At 37.9% G+C, this 23316-nt stretch overlaps 1 protein-coding gene across 1 annotated transcript; it reads right to left on the bottom strand.

Moving 5' to 3' along the window:
- Positions 1-349: 349 nt before the first annotated feature.
- Positions 350-21923, bottom strand: DDX52 (DExD-box helicase 52). Its single transcript, XM_045986632.1, has 15 exons — positions 21822-21923; positions 20317-20515; positions 17323-17453; positions 15555-15740; positions 13403-13546; positions 12699-12810; positions 11732-11804; positions 11017-11220; positions 8804-8894; positions 6687-6809; positions 6403-6553; positions 6136-6211; positions 4367-4438; positions 3725-3817; positions 350-843 (listed from the first exon to the last, which is right to left on the bottom strand). Exons 1-15 carry the CDS (start codon positions 21906-21908, stop codon positions 786-788), a joined length of 1800 nt encoding a protein of 599 aa, XP_045842588.1. The 5' UTR covers positions 21909-21923; the 3' UTR covers positions 350-785.
- Between the last annotated feature and the right edge of the window lie 1393 nt (positions 21924-23316).

Below are 23316 nucleotides of genomic sequence, written 5' to 3'. Positions count from 1 at the left end.
GAGGCTCTTTGTTGTGACTCATACCACAAAAGGCCATCAACAAATTAAGAAATAGTAAAATAAAGAAAGCAATAGGTATCCTCTTGGTAGACAGCCTGTGCTGCTTCTTGTCCATTCAAAAAAAAAAAAAAAAAAAAAAAAAGAGATGGGGCGCCTGGGTGGCTCAGTGGATTAAGCCGCTGCCTTCGGCTCAGGTCATGATCTCAGGGTTCTGGGATCGAGCCCCACATCGGGCTCTCTGCTCTGCAGGGAGCCTGCTTCCCCCTCTCTCTCTGCCTGCCTCTCTGCCTACTTGTGATCTCTCTCTCTGTCAAATAAATAAATAAAATCTTAAAAAAAAAAAAAAAAAAAGAGAGAGGGTGGTGTTGAAAAGGGGCATTTAATCTCAAGATTTTATTTTAAAATTTGGTTCCAGATGCCTCCCCACAGCATACATCACACCTTCCTTCACACTGAAGGGAAAAATCCTTCAGAGCTCACCACATTTGGCTGTTGTTAATTTTAGCATAAGTTTTTGTTCTTCTATAAGAAGTATCTCTCCGCATTCACACCACAGAAATGTGAATGAATGTTATTTCCATTGTGTCATCATTTAAAAGTCACCTATAAATTGAAATCTGACATGATGCATTGATAGTTTAGGATAATTTTTCAGCAGTCCCACTTTCTTGTAGTTGATTCAAATGTTACAGGTGATTACAGGATTTGAAGTATTTCATGAAAACAACATTCATGCTGGGGTCATGAAGTTCCATTTCTGATACAGTCTTTTAAAAAGTCTGCTTTTAACTTTTGTCTTCAAGAGCTACTTTCTTCTTGCTGTTCTGACCAGGGACCTTTATCCTGTGACAAGAAAATTAAAGAAAGTTGAATCCAAAATTCTAGATATATGTACTTTCTAAAGCTCTGCCAGTTTAAAAAACATTTCCTGAAACCTGTCTAATCAAGTATATGAGGCACTGGGAACACGAGGATGCATTAGACATGGTTTCTGCCCTTTAGGACACCACAATCACCTAAGTGAGACAGAAACATCGCCGTAAACTACACTACAACCTGGTATAAAAGATGGAGTCTGACTCTGACATTATTAATAGTAAGAGCTCACACTGATTAAGTGCTAGATGCTGTTATACTGTTATAAGTGCTTCGTATGTATCAGCTCAGATAATCTTCCTAACTTGGGAAGAAGATTCTAACATTACCCTCATTTGACAGATGAGGAAAATGAGGCAGAATGGTTGAATAACTTGCTGATCATCACACACTGATAATAAATGTGAGATATGAGCCCTAATGTTATGATTTTAGAGTTCAGTGAATGCCATTAATTAAGTTAACGGAGGAAAAGGAAGAATGTTGGGAGAAAATAACCAATGTTTGCATTCTACAATTTAGTAAGGCAAAGTTCCTGGATGTATACTAACTTATTTAATCCTCAACCAACCTTGAGGTAGCGGAGTTGGCATGATTTACGTACTTATTTCTATTATACACGGGGAAATGACCTGTCCAAAGTCACACAGGAAAAGGTGGTATGAGAGCCAATCCTTCTGACTCCAAATCCAATTTTTCCCCTCCATTCTACCAAGCTGAGTTTGAAGTGACTGATGTGAGGTCCACCAGGCAACAGGATTCAGGTTTATATGGAAAGCTGGGCCTGGACATATGGATATCAGAGTTCTCAGCAAGGTATGGGTGGGATCATTAAAGGACCTTCTAGAGTAAAAAGGTAAGCTGGAGTTGGATCAAGCGTTGTTTACGTGCTCTACAGAGAAGGCTGGCTTTTTTTTTTATTTGACAGACAGAGATCACAGGCAGGCAGAGAGGGAGAAGGAAGAAGGCGCCCTGCTGAGCAGAGAGGCCAATGTGGGGCTTAATCCCAGGACCCTGGGATCACAACCTGAGCCGAAGGCAGAGGCCTTAACCCACTGAGCCACCCATGTGCCCCGAGAAGGCTGGCTTTTTAAATGTGAAACAATGGAGATGACCACAGCATTTTAAGTGGGGGGCTGAAGTGACAAGATTTATATCAAGTGTCCTCAAAGTCTAAGGGCAGCTAAGTTTTAACACCTCAAGTGTAAATACTACAAACTTATAAAAATCAACATCCAAAGTATAATTCTTTAAAATATTGTTGTTTCTTATTAAAATTCAACATAGCCCCATCTTAATACAATAGAAGATTTCTGATTTTTTGTTAAAACTTTCATCAGCTGCTGGTCAGTGCCTGGAGATTACACTTCCAATTCTAGCTTTAAGATCACACACAGAATACGGTTCTGATGAATACACAACAGTTCTGATACAGCCACAAGAAAAAGTCTAATGAGAAAGATCAGATGACCAAGGTGGTCAAGCAGGGTGACCATCTCTTACCAATCCACTGATTGAAGTGTCAGCCAAAAACCGTTGCCACAAAAAAAATTCAAATAAAGAATGTTCTTAATACTAAGAACAAAAATGAGTATGTATAGACACAATTAAAATTTTGAAGCTTTCAAATGATATTTTTTAAGCCTGTTGCATTTATTCTTCCCAAGTTATTAAAGCTAAAAACTGCACTTAAACTTTGGGACACTGTGTACACTCTATATCCTTGAACTAAACATTACTTCTCATAGTCAATACAAAATGTCAAATAAGACTCTTGTTCCACTTAGAAGGAAAATGCATGCCAGTTTTCATGACTTTCTTCACTGTGTCCCCTCCATATGCCTAAATTTTACCTGTACTTAAAGATCGTTCTAGCTCCTTGAAGCTTTTTGTAACTATACCAATTCAGAATATTTGTCATCTCCAAACTTATATTTTATTTAAAAATTATTCTCTAATTTTTTTTTTTTAAAGATTTTATTTATTTGACAGACAGAGATCACAAGTAGGCAGAGAGGCAGGCAGAGAGAGAGGAGGAAGCAGGCTCCCTGCTGAGCAGAGAGCCCAATGTGGGGCTCGATCCCAGGACCCTGGGATCATGACCTGAGCCAAAGGCAGCAGCTTAACCCACTGAGCCACCCAGGTGCCCCTATTCTCTAATTTTTTTTAATGTTTACTAATCTCCTTTCCCTGACTCTAAAGGGGTCTCATTTTAGATTCATTCACATACCAAAGCACCTGGCAGGAGAAAAGGTACTTGATAAATGCCTACATTTTATATATATTATACACAAACTGGTACTGGTAGAATTTGAAGAGTGTTATTTTCCTTAAATAGTGTAAAGAGCAGTACAGGTTAGCATGGTCTTGATTATCTCTATTAAAAGACAGTCCTGTGTGTATGCTAAAAAGAAAAAAAAAAATCAATGCTTTAACATCCTCCTAAAACTCAGCTAAACAACTACAAATTTACTCAAGTTATACTTTCTAGAGGTGTTACAATATGCTTCAGGATAAGCCTAAGACTACACTGAAATCCTGCCTAGAATGGGGACCTTGAGGGAAGATTCCATCAATGTGAGTCAAGAACCCTCACCACCTCAGCAGTATGTTCTGATGTAGGCTGTGTAGAGCTGGTGGAGAGTGCAATATTAATTCAAAGTGAACTGAAATCATTCTTTCAAAGATGGAAAAAAACCAGATCATTACAAGTTCCCAAATCACAAGCAACCTAAAATATATTACTTTTATTATATTCTATAACTGACTGAACCTATCAATTCTACCTCAAAAAACTCATCCTAAGGAGAAATATGACAGAGTCAACACTTTTCTCGTATATACTTACCGTTTATTCTTAGCCTTTTCTAAGAAATATTTTGGAGTTGTACTAATGCTCTCCCTTTCCAATGGCTTCTTAATCATCTTTTTCTTTTGTTTGCTGAAAGTTATAAAAAGAGAAAAGAATGAAATTCAGTAGAACTTACCTGAAAAGAGTGTAAGCTAAAACTAGTTTTGATTGTTGATCACAAAATTAGGTGACACTATAAGCACTTTAAAATGTTGATTACTCAATAGCATTTAGAGATAACCCCAAGGGATTAAAAATTTGATCAATTTTTTAAAAAGGTATTAATTATGATGAAAATATGTCCGGTATCACACTTATCTCCTGTGCCAGCATTAAGGTTCGATTTGGGGCAATTAACTGCTCTTTGTCAGTTCTATGAACTAAAATAAATTCCAAGCTTATTTCACTTATAATGAGTGATTTTTTAAAAAAATCTGAACACTTAACATTTCAAGAATGAAAAAACTGACAAGGAAGATATATTCACAGGTATTTAAAAAGGAAAATTTTTATCTTAGAATTTCTAAAAGTAGTAGTATTGCTAGAACTGTAATTGTAAGAGTGTGAAAGCAAGAAAGCATATGTCGGGGGAAAGGGAGAGAAAGAGAGGGGGAGATCTAAGTAAATTAAAGACTGTACCTTAGTAGTTTTTGGAAACCTTTTATGTATTCTGGCACAGGACATCCGGCCTGCTGTATAACATTGGCAACACTGGAAAAGGAACCCATAAACATAAATTTGTATCTGATCAAATTGATGTTTACGTATTTAAACCCTGTGTAAAATTCGAGAGGAATGAAAACTACACACATGAGAAAGTAATCCAGTACTGGGGCGCCTGGGTGGCTCAGTGGGTTAAAGCCTCTCCCTTCGGCTCAGGTCATGATCCCGGGGCTCCGGGATTGAGCCCCACATCGGGCTCTCTGCTCAGCGAGGAGCCTGCTTCCTCCTCTCTCTCTGCCTGCCTCTCTGCCTACTTGTCATCTCTCTGTCAAATAAATAAATAAAATCTTTAAAGAAAAAAAAAAAAAAGAAAGTAATCCTGTACAGTGTTCTGCTATAAATGATCACCAGATGTAAGAACACTGGATTGCTGAGAGGATGTCTGCTAGACTGAAATTGTTGTGCCTGCTGATGGGTAATTTACCTAACAGCTATTTCTGCTCAACATTTACCAAGCCCTGAAAAGCTAACCCAATCTTGGATGAGGACACTGACCAGAAATTATTAGATGATAGTGCTTACTATGCACCTGGCACTGTTTTAGGCTTTTTACGTGCAGTGACTTATTCAATCCACTCAAAAACCCTTCACTAATGAAAAACTAACTTTATCCCCTTGCCCGGATGGAAAAACCTTGAGAGGCATGGTTATGTTGACATGGAGGTCATCAGATTCACATGCTTGGAGTTACTGAGGAGATGAAAGTGAATCTAGGCTTTTGGAATAGAGTCCCCTACACATGAACATGTAAAAGTCTGCTGAAAGGACACCCCAGGCTGATGACAAAGCCAAGGTTTAGAAGGCACAAATCAAAGTCTTTGCCAAAACTGATAAACACATCAAAGTACAAACAGCCTTTGACCATAACTCAATTTCATTTGTTAGAAATGCAAAGTACTATCAATTATCACCAGTCTAAAATTGTTGTAGGCAGCCAAAATGTAGGAAACTCAGCTTTTATTTTAAGATCTATGATGCTGGGCTAAATTAAGACCCAAGATTCTAAAAGTGCATGTGTTACCCAGGCTTCAAAGAGCTACAACTGAATAATATGGGGAGTGTGCTACTGAAACAGATTTCCTAGGACTAAATATAAAACTCCATCTGCCCAGAAGAGTAAAGAGAAGGATGCACCACGGTAAGGGATAATTTTGACTGGGCTGAAGAGACTCGGGTTAACTTTATTCACCAATCCAAGAACTTCACTATTACATTGAGAGTAATATTAACCAATGGCTATTGGGAGAATCCTGTAAGTCTGAAATTTAATAATGAACATTCCATTATGAATACTTCCAAATTCTAGTAATGAAAGGGCAAAAACAAAGCCCTCTGATTCTTCCTTTCGTCACAGCTAAAACTGGTTGACTAGTGCTATAACAGTATTCGGGCTTGTCCATTTTAACTGTGTGTGCATACAAGAAATGAAGTGGTCTTGCCATCTTAATACTAAGTTATTTTTCCTAATTTACTTTTTTTTTTGTTTAAAGATTTTATTCCTTAGAGAGAGAGAGTGAGAAAGAGAGACAGTGAGAGAGGAACACTAGCCGGGGATGTGAGAGAGGAAGCAGGCTTCCTGCTGAACAGGGAGCCTGTGTGGGACTCGATCTCAGGAACCTGGGATCATGACCTGAGCCGAAGGCAGCCGCTTAATGACTGAGCCACCCAGGTGCCCCCTAATTTACCTTCTTAATAATGGTTTATCATCTTCAGTGAAAAATGTAACAGCTTTTCCTTTATGCCCCGCTCTTCCAGTTCGACCTAAAAAAAACCCAGACCATAAAAAACACTTTTCTGGGGAAACGGAACGTCAAGATTCACATATAAGTTACTGGCTTTTCACTAAAATGAGCACTACAAGATGAGCATGTTTCAGGAGTAAGTGCAAGACAGACCAGTAGTGCCGGGGTGTCAGTGAGGCAGAAGGGTAAGCAGCAGGAGAGACAACTCACCTATCCTGTGGATGTATTCCACTGAGCTGGTTGGGAAATCATAGTTGATCACCAAGTTCACACCTTTAAAATCAATCCCGCGGGCCAGCAAGGCTGTACAAATAAGAACCCAGATTTTTCCAGCTCGGAAGCTGTGGACTGTGTTATCTCTCTGGTTAATAAAACACATGTTAAATATTTTAGTACTACTCTGGGAACAGAAAACAAGTACTTCATAAATCCCATAACAATATTTTAAAGTTTAATAGTTCTTTATCATTTTGAAAATATACACTTGACTTTACCTGTTGCTGTGTTCTGTCTGCATGAATAACATCTACATTAATACCTTCATATATGAGCTCATGAAAAAGTTCTTTAGCCCTTTCAATGGACTGAACAAAAACAAGAACAGGTGGATTGAAACCCTACAAGAAAAAAGGCAAAAATCAGCACATATAACCCATAATCAAAAATACAATCACAGTATTTCATATGATTTTAGTTCATAAAAGAACCCAATTCAATTTAGTGTACCTTTTATTGTCAAATTTCTCAGTGGTCTACATCTGCCTCCACCTTCTTCACCATCCATTCTCTACACAACTGACTCTAATTTCCACCTTGCTAATTCCAACAACCATGTCTAATTAATCCTTTACCTTTCTATAATGACAGATGCTCAGTCCCTAGAACAATCATCTCTTGGCTTCTATGCCTCAGGGATTTTTATATTCTGCTAAAATGCAGTAACTTTTATTAATTCACTGTTTATCCTAAGTGTGGGTATTCCTCCAAAGCTTAGTCTTTGGTTCTCCGTTCTCTCAATATAGTCATTATCTTATGTATGTATGTTAAATATAATCTCAGCTATCAACTACCCTCTCCAAGCAGATGATTTTTACATTCCTATCATCAAACCCCACCTCTTCCTCAAACCGGCTTTCTCTATTTTCAACTGCTCTATTAGGGTTTAACCTTTTTATCTTGGTTCACAAGCTCCCCTTTTGAAATCTAATACAGCTGTGAAGCTCCTAATAGGCAACCATTCATTCACACAAAATCTAACACACAACTTCAGAGGGTTCACAGACCTCCTAAGGCTAGATAGAAATCCCTGATGTATAATCTCCATGTGAGTATCCATGCGAAAAGCCTTAAAATTTCCTAGTGCCAAATGATACCTTTAAGAATATTAATGAAACAAATGTACATGACATTGTGTGCCAAGCGCTATTCTAAGTACTATGTCTGTATTAATCATTAATACTAAAAAATTCTATGAGAGAGATATTATTTCCATTTTACAGATGAGGAAGCTGTGAGGTTAATTTGCCTGAAGCTAGAATTCCAACTCAGGTTGTCTGGCTCCAAAGTTCAAGCTCTTAACCACTTCTGTAGTCACCAGGTACTTGCAAACAAGTACCTGGTGACTACATCCTTTCATCCTCCAACTATTCTTAACATTCTACCATTGAGGCTGTCACCCTCATTTCTCTCATTTATTTCCTCTTCATCTCTAACCAGCCTAATTTAACAACCTACTGACTGGTTTCTTTACTTTCAGTCTCTTGCCATTACATTTTATCTATCACTGTTTAAGTAATTTTCCTTAAAATTCTTCAAATGTCCAGTGGTTTCTCTTAACGTGACCCCAACTTTCCTGTCCAACCTGATCTTCTTTAATTCTCACCATAAACTCTTTGCCTTAGATAGGTAACCTCATGAGTCTCTAAACCCACTGTGTTTCCCACTACTGCTTAGAATATTCCAGCCTGCTCCTCCATCAACTTCCCACAGATCCTTCCAAGGCCCAGATTAATAGTATCTTCTCCAGAAGGCTTTCCCCAGCCGATCAACCTATGCTACGTGGGTGCTTAAGAGAAATACTCTACAGCCTCTTATGGCACTTTACTGCAAACTATGTTAACGCAAGTCTATTTCTATTATCCCCTAAAAAAGTCTAAATTCTAGGGGCAGGGCTTAAGATTTCTTTATTTTTCCCTGCCCTAACCCCTCACAGTTAACTTTTGATTATGGCTTCTACTCAATATTTACTTAAGGGATAAAAAACAGAAAACCATACTCGGTGTCCTAATTATTCTACACTGCTCCTAGAGTTCTAGAAGAAACCAGCAGAGGGATTGGGGGAGATGAGGGAACCAATACAGATGGAGATGTGGAAAAAGGAGGATTTTAGGGCATCAGGTAGGTTTTTTTCCTAGCTTACCCTGAGCTGGAACAGAAAACTTACCATAATCTAAGTGGTGAGTCTCTCCACTTAGGACAACAGATGACTCAATGTTTTCAAGAATTTACTTCTAGATTACTAAATATGATACAGGAATAGTGCTCAGCCTCCTACCAGTCATATAAGATTTAATGGACTTCATCAAAATTCAAGAAGATAGCCCAAATATACCTTTTTAACAAGTTCTCTCATGGCCAGAAGTTTCCCAGTCTCAGAACCAACAAAGAGAAGCTCTTGTTCTACAGTCTCTACTGCAGCATTCCTGAAAAGAAAATATACTTTGTAGATTGCAAGGGCCAATTTTTGCTTTTCTTCCCAAATTCTAAATAAATGAAAAAATTTACACATAACCTCAACAGAACCAAGTTTTCCATTGTCTATATAAGCACTTAATCATTTATACTTCAATATGAAGACAAAGTTACTTATTTATTTTAAAGTTGAATTCATTTAAGTAATCTCTACACCCAACATGGGGCTTAAACGTATCACCCTGAGATCAAGAGTCACATGCTGTGACTGAGCCAGGCAGACACCCCAAAGTTATTTTTATTTTTTTACTTGTTTTTAAAAAGATTTGTTTGAGAGAGAACGTGCATGCACACGCAGGGGAGGAACAAAGGGAAAGGGACAAGCAGTCTCTGCATGGAGCCTGACTCAGGGCTTGACCCCACAACCCTGAGACCACGACCCAACCTGAAACCAAGAATCAGATGCCCAACTGACTAAGCCACCCAGGTGCCACCCAGAGTTATTTTTAAATGTTTTATTCTAATTATAAAAATGTTATCTAAAGAAAATTTGAAAAATATGGAAAAATGTAAATAGTAAAACAAATAGTCCATAATTCTACCATTTTAGAATAAATTGTGACATTTTGTTGTAGTCTAAATCATACATTTTTGTGTATTTGATTATTTACTTACAAAAAGTTTCTAAAAATAAAATTACTGGGTAAAAAAATGAGAACATTTTTAAGGCTATTACGGGTCTGAGTTTTTCTTACAGTTGGGAGTGAGCCTTAAGAGGTTTTATAAACACTAATAAGATGCTGTAGTACAGGGGCGCCTGGGTGGCTCAGTAGGTTAAGCGTCTGCCTTCAGCTCAGGTCATGATATCAGGGTACTGGGCTTGAGCCCCATGTCAGGCTCCCTACTCAGCAGGGCGTCTGCTTCTCCCTCTTCCTCTGATCCTCCTCCCGTTTGTGGTGTCTCAAATAAACAAAATCCTTAAAAAAAAAAAAGAAAAGTTGTTGTAGTACATTACACTGTACCATAAATATTTTTTTCCCTTCTGTCTTCTGCCTTTATATTTATGGTGTATTTGTTCTTTCCTTTTATAAACAGAAGTTTTAAGTTTAAAGTATTTTTTATTGTTCCATTTGGCTTCTTTTTAATTTAATATAGTATTTCAAGCACTTTTTAAAAAGAAATTATTTATTTGAGAGAGACAAGTAAAGAGAGAGGGAGCACAGAGGGAGAGGCAGAAGCAGGTTCCCCGCTGAGTAGGGAGCTCCATGCGGGGCTCAATTCCAGGACCCTGGGATCATGACCTGAGACAAAGGAAGACACTTAAGTGACTGAGTCACACAGGTGCCCACAAACACTTTTCCATATAGCTATAGTCTTCATACTTATCATTTCATGGGTCTCATACTATTCTATCACATGGCTATATTATAATACCTAATACACTGTTCTACTAGTGCACGTTCATTTAATATTTAAAATTATATTTATATTTATATATAAATATATATAATATATTTATATATATATTTATATAATATTTATATTATATTTAAAATGCTTCCCCCAAAATTTTTAAAAAGGATTATACATCAACTGGCTCAGTAACATAAGCTTCCTCCTCTATGGTCCTACTTAATTAAGCCATCAAAGAAAATAAATCCTCTGGGTGGCTATAGAGTTCATGTCACACTTTGTGGATAGATGGGAAAAATCAACTGAAAACATAATGACAGAAATACTAATATGACAATTTGAGAAATCTCCCTTTGGATTATTCTAAAATAGAAAATCCTTGGGGTGCCTGGGTGGCTCAGTCAGTTAAGTGTCCAACGCTTAATTTCAGCTCAAGTCATGATCTCAAGGTTGTTAAGATCCTAAGGCTGTGGGCATGGAGCCTACTTAAGATTCACCCTCTCTCTCTGCCCTTCCCCCTCACCTTTCTCTCTCTCTCCCTCTCTAAAAATAAAAAGAAATAAAATGGAAAATCCTTACTCAATCTTGACTTTAAAGAATACATGTCTTTCAGTAAAACTTTCCCTGTTATTAACCTAAGGCCAAAACAACCTATCTCCTTGAGTCTTAAAAAAAAGACCTGTATTAAAAAAAAATGGGGTAACAGAGAAGAACAATTACCTTGCTCCAATGGATACTGTAATGACATTGTCCAGGTTGAGTTTGCACCACTGCTCAACATCGTATGCAAAAGTTGCACTGAACATAGCTCTTCTGACCTTATGGGATGTGCAGGCCAGGAAAATGGAAGCCAGCTGGTCTCTGAACCCGGTTTTGCCATCTTCAAACAGTTTGTCCGATTCATCTACTACCAGCCACTCTACACTGAAAAATAACATAACAACTTGTGGGCACTGAACTGGAAGACCCAAGACACTTCACTGAACTGTGGGGACACATGAAGTAGTCAAACCATTATGCTACTTCTGAGATCCACACATTGTATCAGAAAAAGGTAAAAGAAAAATCAGCAGGAAAAGGTAAAAATAAGATAAACATAAAGCAACGTTCTATTCCTTTAGCCTCAAAGAGATGAGGTTCCATTAGCAACAAAAGAGCTTCACATAAACCTTATAAACTCCATCACCATTGTTGAAGAAGTGAAAACATCTAGGGGAATTCTGTACTAACCACTTATCAGAATCTGTAACTTTCTTCCAGACCAGATAGTAATTAACATTCCTATGAATTTAATGAAAACCATTATTCTAGCACCAACACTGACTGAAAGCTGGCAGATAGCAAGCTCCAATGGGCCATAATACAAGCAGTCAAGGACAAAACAGAATCAACTAAATGAAAATACACAAAGAAGAGATTAAAATATTATCTGTACCTTGTTAAATCTATTCCTGGAGGATCTTGCTTTAATAAATAAATTAGTCGATTTGGAGTAGTCACAAGAATATCTATAGGAAAAACAAATGGTACACGTTGCAAAAGCAAGATTCATTTCTCTTAAACAAGGGAATTAAGGTTCCTGAGTATCAGTGAAGAACCTGAAGAAGGGAGAGGAGGGGCAGGTCATATACTTGCTATTTTCCTAGACCAACCCCACAAAAGTTCTTTCTTATTTGTAAGCTAATATATGTACATATTTTTTAATCCATCTATAGCACAAACTACTATATGCTTATTCTCTTTTTATTATGTTTGATCTGCCTTCTCAACTTCTAAGAGGCAAGAAGACTATAATACAAGTGTTATTTTCAAATATTTAGTTTTTGGGGGGAGGGGGAAATCCTTTCTTTAAATGAAATTTTACTCAGAAACTCAAAATGAAAGAGAGGTAAAAGCTGATTTCCTAACTGATATAAGGGTAGGGATGTAAGTCATTCTTATCTGCAGAGTATTTCCATGGCAGATTAAAAATCAACAGTATAAAGCAGGGTTTCTCAGCCTTAGCAGTACCGCCATTTTGGTCCAGATAACATTTTGCTGCAGCCAACTGTCTTGCGCACTGTGGGATGCTGTTACTTCTTCCTACCTACCTACCTACCTATCTACCTACTAGCCTACAGGCTAGTAGCACCGCAGTTTTGCTAACTTCAAGTATCTCCAGATATTGCTAAATGTCCCTGGGGTGGTAGGTGAGGTGGGGGCAAAACTGCCTCTGGATGAGAATCACTGGTATATATTTAAATAAGAACCGAGCAGGAATGGACAGATCTGTTTCAGTTTCTCTAAAAACCAAATTAGTTGTGTGTATGACTACACTTTTAACAACCCCCAGGTGTCAGTTAATGATATTTGTAATTTGCAAATCCCTTACATGCTCTGTATGTTAAGCATGAATCCCTTACCAAACTTCTTAGATGATTTAGGTCCAAATTTCTTGGCTGCCACTGCTGCTTTGTGGATCATGTGTATCCTGAATCCTGTTCCCTCTGAGATTTTTACTAACTCTCTGTGAATCTAAAATGGCAAATGACAAAAATATTAGCTGCTAAGATACTTAGAAAAGATGTATAATCTTATTTACATTATTAAACCTATTACCAACCCATGAATAACTGAAATTAAACCTATAATACCATGTGCATTAACCTGGAATCTCAGCATTTTGCAATCTGTTACATACTGTTTTTGGAATACAGTGCTATTAGAAAACTATCTCAGGCCTGGCATGTATTTTCTATTAAGCACGTTGGAAGCATGGAGCAGGTCACTGTGTAGTTCTTCTTTCTCAAAAACTGAGATAAGGTTATGTTTTAGAGAGGGACTATATATTCCAGGAGCCTCAGTAGCCTCAACTTAAAAGATCTTAGAGCATTTGCCAAAGAAACATTGTTAATGTTTAAATCACTGTTTTAGAAAACTCTAAAATGATTTCAAAAAACTTGCCCACATGCAGTAAGTTACAGAACAGAGTAAGATACAGTACAGAATATTTGCCTAGGCCAAAATACATGGGCCTTACTCTTTTTGAGACGCTTTTACTACCCTCAAATAAGAAATGACTAAAGCAAACATCAAATACATCCTCTTTCGAAGCTACATGTCATACCTGGTTGGCAAGTTCTCGTGTTGGTGATATAATCAGAGCTCTGAAGCCTTTATTTGTGGGTTGTTTTAGATGCATCAAAATGGGAATGCTAAAAGCCAAAGTCTTGCCAGATCCAGTAGGAGCAGAAGCCAGAAGTTCTCGACCCTAAAAACAAGGTATATTAAGTATAAGGTAAGTAGAAGCCAGAAGCTCTCGACCCTAAAAACAAGGTATATTAAGTATAAGGTAAGTACATAAACTTCTCAGAGCCTGGTCAAGTAAAACAACCAGACACAGAAATAACAAAATAATCATAATGAATGTAATCTTTCATATTCTCATTGCTTCCTAACTTTTCCCGTATTTGCTTTTCTAATATCATCCATCCCTGCCACCAGTGCCCCAAAGGAGTTTTTCTTTTTCTTTTTTTAAAGATTTTATTTATTTGATAGAGATCACAAGTAGGCAGAGAGGCAGGCAAAGAGAGAGAGGGGAAAGCAGGCTCCCTGCTGAGCAGAGAGCTGGATCCCAAGATCCTGAGATCATGACCTGAGCCAAAGGCAGAGGCCCAACCCACTGAGCCACCCAGGTGCCCCTCAAAGGAGTTTCTGACTGCTGCCACCAAACATCATTTGACTTGGGTAAAGAATATGGGTAATTAAAATCCAAAGATAATTCAAAACCTCGACTATTTCCATTATTCTCTCCCACCAAACTCCCTTATCAAAGCAGAATTATAAAACCAACTTTCCCCCCTGATATCTGTACTGCTCAATCCCTAGGGATGATTTTAATAAGTAACAGAATGGCTAAAAAAAATAAAAAGTGGCAATAACTTGAGTGACAATAATTTACAGGTGACAGTCTTTCAAAATATCACAATGATTTTGAGAGTTTTAAGCTGAAGTTGTAACAGAAACAATCTTAGATGAAAATTAAAAGCAAATTTACTATATGTGAGGCAACAACATCATTCAAAGGTATTCTTACAGGACACCTGTGTGGCTCAGTGGGTTAAGCTTCTGCCTTCAGCTCAGGTCGTGATCTCAGGGTCCTGGGATCAAGCCCTGCATTGGGCTTTCTGCCCACTGAGGAGCCTGCTTTCCCTCCTCTCTCTGTGTACCTCTCTGCCTACTTGTGATCTCTCTCTCTCTGTCAAATAAATAAATAAAATCTTAAAAAAAAGATATTCTTACTTCAGTTCCCAAAGAAAACAAAAAGGACTAGTATGGATGAAGAGGTAACTCCTATCCTTTGGCTACATGGGACAAAAAGTCAGGACAAGAAAAACCTCAGAAAAATTTAATTTCCAAAACTCTAAGTTAACCCATGACTCTATCAGCAGTAGATAAACTGTGGTATTTTCAAACAAGAGAATATTACTCACTGACAAACTACTATAAATGTAAGAATCTCAAAAACAATACATGGCGTGAGAGAAACCACAAATTAAAAAATAAATAATGGATGATACCACTTACATGAAATTCTATAGAAAAGGCAAAACTAATGCATGGCAATAGAAATCAGACCAGCAATTCCCTCTGGGCAGGGGTGAGGTGAGGACTGAATGGAAAGGGCACAACAGAATTTTCTGGGGTGACAGAAATGTAACATGTCTCCTTTGGGGGGATGGTTAAATAGGGTATGCACTGTTGAAATTCACTGAACTGTGAACTTACAATCTATGCATTTCACTGTATATAAGGCATACTTCAATTACAAAAAGTATTGGGGGGGAGGGAAGTCAGGCTACGTACAAAAATTCTGTATTTCTGAAATAGTTCCTAGGAATAATAAGCTAACTCATGGATGAATAAACAGAACATAGTCCCTATCCTCAGAGGGTTTACACGCTAGTAAAATGTAAAAGGTAAACACAACTAGTCTAACTACACAGTAGTATAAAGTGTAAGATAAATGTTACAAACAAAAAAAAGAACACACTAAATACCTTGGAGAACTGGTAGTAGAGAAAAGAATGTTAGTAAAAGAAAAAGATTACATCTAATTGTGGTGATACAGGGCCCCAGGCATTTGAGATGGACCTTAAAAGCAAAGGAAGGTTTCAATAGGGAGAGATAAGGTAAAAACGAAGACTTCATAAACAGGGAAGAGAACGAGCTAACACAGAGGAAGGAATGTTAGAGGAATTCTAGATCTTCATACTCACATGCAGCATAACTGGAATGGCTTGCATTTGGATTGGTGTAGGCATCTGGAAGCCTGCATCCAGAATGTTCTGAAGCAGTCGAGAATTGATTTTATATTCTTGGTCAAGTTGCTGAAAGGTAGCAATTGGGTCAGGAAGATCAGTTCCTTGGACGTGAATTTTATGTTTATTCCGGAAGAAGTTTATCTGAAAAGTGAGATAAAGAGGTCACCATAGATATGGTCATATACATTGTCAGATGTTATAAGGTAAAAGTAACAGTTTCTAGGATAAACTTTAATAACATGAAACTTTCTGGTTAAATTCCAAGCCCTAAAAGGTACAGATATTAGATACACTTCATGCCCTTTCATAGAAGACCTTCATAACAATAAAACCTATCTATACACTTTCTTGTATTAATGTGTCAATGACACGAGTAATGGTTATTCATATTAATGTGCCACGATGATAATCATAACTTAGAATTTTATATAAGTTTCTACAAGGCAGACACTGAACCCATCTGGTTTTTTCTTTATATGACACTTGGCACACAAGTGCCAAAACTTTGATGATTTACTCTATACTCTGTTTATTAAAATTGAGGGCCAAAAGCAGAGTCAAGTGCTGCTGATTTGGTTTGTTTTCCCATTCTGTGTGAGTGACAGCCAAATTCTGGATTCAGGGTTACTGAAGTGAGCTGAACAATACTTTCCATCTGCAACACAGGAGGTGTGCAGCAGACATGACAATGATGTGTTTGTTATTTCTTCTGTATTCTACTCCCCCCAGGTATAACATAGATTTCTTAAGAATTTTAAGTCTTGGGGCACCTGGGTGGCTCAGTCTATTAAGCATCTGCCTTTGGCTTAGGTCATGATCTCTGGGTCCTGGGATGGAGCCCAGAGTCAGGCTCCTTGATCAATAAGAAGTCTGTTTCTCCCTTTCCCCCTCCACCTGGCTTGTGCTCTCGCTCTCTCAAATAAATAAATAAAATCTTAAAAGAAAAAAAAAAAAGAATTCTAACTCTCAGATCCCTGTCAGAGGAAATCTTTCTAAACCAATAAGCAACCTGCTCAGCAGGGAGCCTGCTTCTCCCTCTCTCTGTGCTGCTGCTCCCGCTGCCTGTGCTCTCTCTCTGTCAAATAAATAAAATCGCTTAAAAAAATAAATAAATGAACCAGTGAGCTTAACAAAGAGGAGAAAAGAGGCAAATTTTATGTTTATCAAAGGGGATATGATTATTTTAAAAATTTCATTCTAAGTAAATCATCAATCTTGGAATTTGGACAGGTCAAAAATTCACACTATATATAGTATATGAGAATTGTGTACACACACACACACACACACACACACACACACACACACACCCCTCTTTTGACCTGTTCAAGTTTTAAGATACTTTCAAGAACTTTAAACTTTAGGGGTGCCTCAGTTGGTTAAGCATCTGCCTTCGGCTCAGGTCATGATCCTGGTCCTAGGATCAAGCCCCACACTGGGCTCCCTGCTAAGCAGGGGAGTCTGCTTCTCCCTCTCTCTCTGCCCCTACTCTCTCTCACTCTCTCAAATAAATAGATAATCTTTAAGGAAAAAATTTTTTTAAACTTTAAAATTTTTAGCCACAGCGCAAATACCTAATTTTTCATTAAAGTGGTATCTAAACTAATATAATTAATCTTCTATCTTCACAAAACTATATTCACTTTTACCAAGAGAATAACCCAAGGATAAGGAAAAATTCAGTAGGTCAGAAAAGCAACTGGGGCTAAGACATTTTTCTAACCTTTTCTTTTCTAAGATTCTCCAACTTTCCTGAAGTTAGCTTCTTTTCTCTTTTAATTTTTTTATCTTCAATCTTTGCTTCCACAGATGATATCCACTGTATAGTAGAACCCTCTTCTTGAGAAGTAGTTTCTAAAATATATATTAAAAAATTAAAAGATTTTTAAGTGCAACATTCTTGAGAGTAGCAAACAGGCCATAGCATCACACTAAACAAAAGTAAAGTACTAACTAATACAACACAGAAAAGAAAATAATGGGAGGAATAACAATTGAAAAAGGAGAGGCAAGTTCCCTGTTGGTAAAATCAAAGCTTTGAAGCTCATTCTTTTCTTTTCATCCCTTATTTCAGCTGTGTGATATGTAGATGACTGTATACTTGAAAACAGTAACAGATTAAATTGAAAATACTTAAGAGATTTCAATACGGCTGTTGGCTTTTCTATACTCAACCAGTTATAAAATAAATACGATGAAAGAATAGATTTCACTTATAGTAGTGATAAACACAGCACAGTACTTAAGGACTAGTCACTAATACAAAGATAGCAATTCTCACTAAGCTATAAAATCAGTTCAATGAAAAGTCATGGCAAGATTGTTTTGGAAACCAGACTAGCTGACTTGAAAAGTACACGTGGAGGGGGCGCCTGGGTGGTTCAGTCAGATGAGCACATCCAACTCTTGGTCTTAGCTCAGATCATGATATCATGCTTGTGGGACTGAAACCCAAGTTAGGCTCTGCACTCAGTATGGAGTCTGCTTCAGGTTCTTTCTCCCTCTCCCTTTGCCCCTCCCCAATCACACTTTTCTTTTTTCCTCTTTCTCTAAAATGGATAAAATAAAATCTTAAAAAATAAATACGTAAAGTTCAAGCGGCAAAGTAAATATGTAAGAATAACCTTAAAAATTCTAAGAAGGGCAATAAGCAAGACCACTTCTGGTATTTCTTTTAAATTTTCTTTCACTTCACTGAGGTACCCCTGATATACAATATACTGCATTTATTTAAGGCATACAACTTGAGGAATTTTGACGTATGTATATATCTATTATATCATCACTACATTCAAGTTTATTTTCATTACCACCCAAAATCTCCTTGTAGCCCCTTGTAATGCACTTCTCCATCCTTAAGCAACCACCTATCCACTTTTTGTCACTGTAGATCAATTTGCTTTTTCTGGAATTTTATGTAAATGGAATCATGTAGTATGTACTAAACTAAGTTTGGCTTCTTTCACTCAGAATAACTATTTTGAGATTCATCCATGTTGGACCATGTATCAATCGTTAACTTTAATTTAAAGGTAGTATTCTACTGTATGGATATATACATTGTTTACCCTTCATCTACTGAAGGACATTTGGGTCATTTCCAGTTTTTGCTACTGAGAATAAAGCTGCTATGAACACCTGTGTAGAAGTCTTTGTGAGGACACAGGTTTTCCTTTCTCTTAGGTACATTCTTATGGAATATGTGGATTATATGGTAGGTATATGTCTTAACTTAAAAAAAAAAAATCCTTTGTCAATTTCTACTCTGAAAGCCTCTGGAATTTTAATTGAGTTTGATTTGCATTGATTCTATAGATCACGTTAGGGAGAAAAGTTGACCAATCAAAACATGGTATGCCACATTACTCTGTTCTATGCCACATATGTGCTACATTGTAGTACATATCTGTATGTTTCTGGTTGCCCAACAGTTGAATCCTTTTCCCGAGTTTGTGGCAGGTTTTTGTTTTGTTTTGTTTTTCCTAATCTTGGTGGAAGTCTTTGTCAAAGTCAGGGAAGTAAAATGTGTAACACTGTAACAGCAAAAGTGTGGAACTGAAGTGAATGTTCATAACACATGGACTTGTCAAGTCAATTACAGAACTTTCCTATAATGTGTAATGGTATACTACACTATGATTCAATGAACAAAGCACTGGACTTCCTACTGATACAATGTTCCTGAGGGACAGTTCTAAAATACCTAAACTTAAAATAAACTTATTGGTTAACTCTGAAATTCCATTTCTAAGAATTTATCAGATATACCCCTCATACACACAAAGATAAATGGAATGGCATTTACGGCAACACTGTAATAGCAAAAGTGAGGAAACAAACTAAATGTCCATCACAAAGGAACTTATTAAATCAATTATGGAATGTATAATGGGATATATTTTGCGTTAAGATGAAAAAGGCAGGGCACTGCCTACTGATTCCAAACAATCTCCAAGATGTGTGTGTGTGTGTGTGTTTGTAGTGGAGGAGGAGGGAAGGTTCAGAATAGAACAACACATATAGTATACTATTGTTCAGGTTTTTTAAGGGAGGTATAAATACAGTGAAGAGATATCTTTCTAAAAATATTTAAGAAAATGATTAACAGCAGTAGCCTCTGGAGAAAAAGGGGACTAGAAGCAGTAGGAAGAGAACTTGCTTTTCACCACTTTATAACTTAAAAACCAGGTGTAAGTATTTACTTTACTGAAAATGGTAAATGGAAACTTAATAGATAAAACCCAGAAAAAAAAAAAACCCTGTGAAAAATAGGTAAAGCTTAGACAATTCACAAATGCTGAGATGTAAGTACCCACTAAAGCATATGAAAACATGCTCAACCTCACCAGTTATCAAGAAAATATAAACAAAAATTAGTTTCATTCATTAGGTTGACAGAGAATTTAAGACCAGTACTATCCAGCATTGACAGGCGTGGGAAGTCATTTTTCATTATCTGTTCAAAGACAGAAGCGTGCATACCCTTTCGGCCAGTGATTCCACTTTGGGAATGCTAATTACAGAAATAAGGGGATCTGTATAAAAGGATATATACACAATTATCTTTATTGTAGCTATATTTGTAATGGTGAATATCTAGAAACAATCTGAATGCCATTAACTAATGAATGACAGAATACTGTCTGATTTGTAACCTTAAGCCTGTATTATTTTTGTAATTGAAAAAGAAAAAGGAAAAAAAAACCCAAGAACAAACCTGATAACATCATTTTCCTCTTTTTCTTGTTCTGTTCCCTCTTCTTTTCAGTTAGACTCTCTTCTTTTTTCTCTTCATCTTGAAGCTCCTGATGAGTTCTTGATAATCCACACTCACCTGAGACAGACTTCTTGTTTCCAAAGCAGTCCAGTCCCTGCAGAATCTCTGAAGAATCAAAGTCATGTTTCCTTTTTCCTACCTAAAACCCAAAAAATTTAAAATGCAATCTACTGACAGACTGACATTGCTTTCACCCAAGCAGTACCGGCAGTAGGGGCATGGATCTAATAACTCCCCACCTTTTTTTAAACCCTTTCACCAAGTATTTGTTGAGCTGCCAAGTGTGTTTGAGTAAATGAAATACAAGATGACAACTTTTCTGACCTTTTCAAAGTAGTAATAATCATGAAAGCAATTACCCTCTATATGCTTATTGGCATAACACCTACATGCTGTCAGGCAGACTTCTAAGCTTGCTTATATATATTAAATTACTTCGTCCTTCAACAGTGCTAAGGGGTAAATAGCGATATTACACGGAGGACATTGGGAGAAGGAGAGAAGTGAGTTGGGGGAAATCAGAGGGGGAGAGGAACCATGAGAGACTGTGTACTCTGAGAAACAAACTGAGGATTTTGGGGCGGGGGGGTTGGCTGAGCCTGGTGGTGGGTTAGCATTGCATGGAGCATTGGGTGTGCTGCATAAACAGTGAATCTTGGAACACTGAAAAAAAATTACAAAAAAAAAAAAGTTAAAAAAAATAAGGGATATTACAGATGAAAAAAATCAAGGCATTAGAAGGTCAAATAACTTGTCTAAGGTCTCCAAAGTTGTAACTTGACAGACCCAGTATTTGGACCCAAATAATCCGGCTCCAGAGTTCAGACTCTTAACAACTACACCTACTGCCAGAGAAAGGAGAAACAGACTTGTTGCTCAATATCGGGGCTGATACTGAAGATTTTTCCATAACTGGGCCCCAACTAACTTCTCCCGATTTATCATTCACCCACTGTTTTCTTATGTTAAGAGTCCCCATTTCTAAGTCGCTCTTCTCACTGGTTACTTAACATGTCATGAGGTTACAGGAATAAAAAGACCCATGACCACTAAAGGTATATGCATATGCCAAGCCAACCTGGGTACACTAGAGTGAAAGAATCTGTTCTCTTCATTTTGGGTTCATTCTGTTTTCGAGATTCCTTCCTACCTGTTTCGGAGAAAAAGCTACTTTTCGAAAGGATTCTAACTGTGCTTTGAATAAACTAAAAAGCGGCGATGGAGAAGAATTTTTGTGCTAGGCCCACCAAAGTCTACAAAACAAGGGTAAGAGTTCACTCCAAAGGCTGGACAGGACCAGGTGTTCTGCGCACGAGCCTAACCGCAGAGGAACAAGTCCCACGACTACGCCACGGTCTCCCAGTGCCGGCTCTCCCAGCAGCCGGTCATTCTCTGGCTCCTGCGCCTCGCAGTTACTCTGGCTTCTGACTTCCTACGTACAGTACCTGGAATCGCGCGGCGTCCGCAGAGAAACGTTTCACGTCGAATTTGGCCCCCACGCCAAGCCGGCGAAAGAGATCATGAGCATCCATTTTTACCCAGAAAGCACCGCGGTCCCACGGCGCCTGCGCAGAGGACTTCCTCCCCCCCCTCCCAGAAGGTCGGGGGCCGGGCCTTGGGCGGAAGTGGTTCTGGGGGGCGGAGTCTGGCGGCTGTGAAAAACCGGATGGTTTTACCGTGTTGTTATTTATTCTTTCAAAAAATATTATCAATATCCTCTTATGCCCGGTACTATTCCAGACTAGTACTGCGGTGAACAACACCTTAATAGTCCTCGCCTGAGGAAACAACATTTTAGTCGAGACAAAGATACTGTTAAATAAGCAAGATCATTTCTGAAATTGGAAAGTGCTTTGAAACATAACGGTGTTATAGATAGAGAAAGGGATGGGGATCCACTTTGAGGCTGATTAGTCAGGTTCATTCTGGAGAAGTGATATTTGCGCTAAGAGAAGGCAGCCTTTCCCAGATCTGGGAAATGGCATTCCACAAAGAGGAAACACATAAGAGGGGGAAAGGTTTGGAACAGTGAGGAAATAGAAAGAAGGCCAAGGTGACCGGAGCCAAGTTCTAATGAGGAAGTGTGGTACAGATAAGGTTGAAGGGGCAAATAGAAATCAGATCGCATAGGACCTAATAGCAAGTTCATGGTAAGGAATTTGGATTTTAATCTAAGCTCACTATGAAGGTATTAATTTTTTTTTTTGTACTGAGGGAACAACATGATTTAGCATATCACCATATAACTTATTTTCTTCACTGTATTTGTACTGTAAAAAATTATTCACTTAGGCATCGCCTCTCCGCATTCTAGAATGAAAGTTTATGAGCACAGGGATCTAATTTGCTTAACTGCTGTATTCTCAGTTTCTGTGCACTCTTCCGTAAGTATTTGGTGACTGAATGAGTGAATGAATGTTTTATAAGTTTACTCTGGCTATTTGGAGAATGAATCGTAGAAAGGCTAAGAGCGGAAAGAGGGAAGCTAAAGTAGAAATGATGATGTTGGCTTGGATTAGGGTGGGTCGCTGTGCTGATGGAAATGAATAGATAGATTTGGGATAATATTTGGAGGTAGAGCTAAATGCACCAGATTGATTTTAAGTGGAGGTGAGGGAAAGGCAGGAATCACACAGACCGCTCCTAGCTTTTTTGCTTAAAACTCTGGGTAGATCGTATGCCATTTACTGAGCTAGGAACCATTATGGAAGAACAGCTTTTTGGTGAGGATGAGGCACGGGAGTGGTGATGGTGGTGGTGAGGAATCAATTGCTATGTTTTGGACATGTGAAGATGCCTAGCTGATGTTATATGGAGAAGTCCAAGGAGGCAGTTGGTTCTATAAGTCTGAGTCCCAAGGGAAAACGTCAAGTGTGGAGAAATAAATTTAGGAGCTGTCAAAATATAAATGGTACAATGGAATACGATCTAAAAAGCATT

The sequence above is a fragment of the Meles meles genome, chromosome 18 (assembly GCF_922984935.1).
Source record: "Meles meles chromosome 18, mMelMel3.1 paternal haplotype, whole genome shotgun sequence".
Classification (NCBI taxonomy): domain Eukaryota; kingdom Metazoa; phylum Chordata; class Mammalia; order Carnivora; family Mustelidae; genus Meles; species Meles meles.
The sequence above is the reverse complement of the archived record's forward strand: the minus strand, read 5'-3'. Positions and strand labels throughout refer to the sequence as shown.

Coding starts and splice junctions, on each gene's coding strand:
- DDX52 (XM_045986632.1), bottom strand. CDS start 21,908: ATGGATGCTCATGATCTCTTTCGCCGGCTTGGCGTGGGGGCCAAATTC. Junction 12,811..13,402: donor CACGAGAACTTGCCAACCAG/GTATGACATGTA, acceptor TTGCCATTTTAG/ATTCACAGAGAGTTAGTAAA. Junction 11,221..11,731: donor CCAGGAATAGATTTAACAAG/GTACAGATAATA, acceptor GTTATTTTTCAG/TGTAGAGTGGCTGGTAGTAG.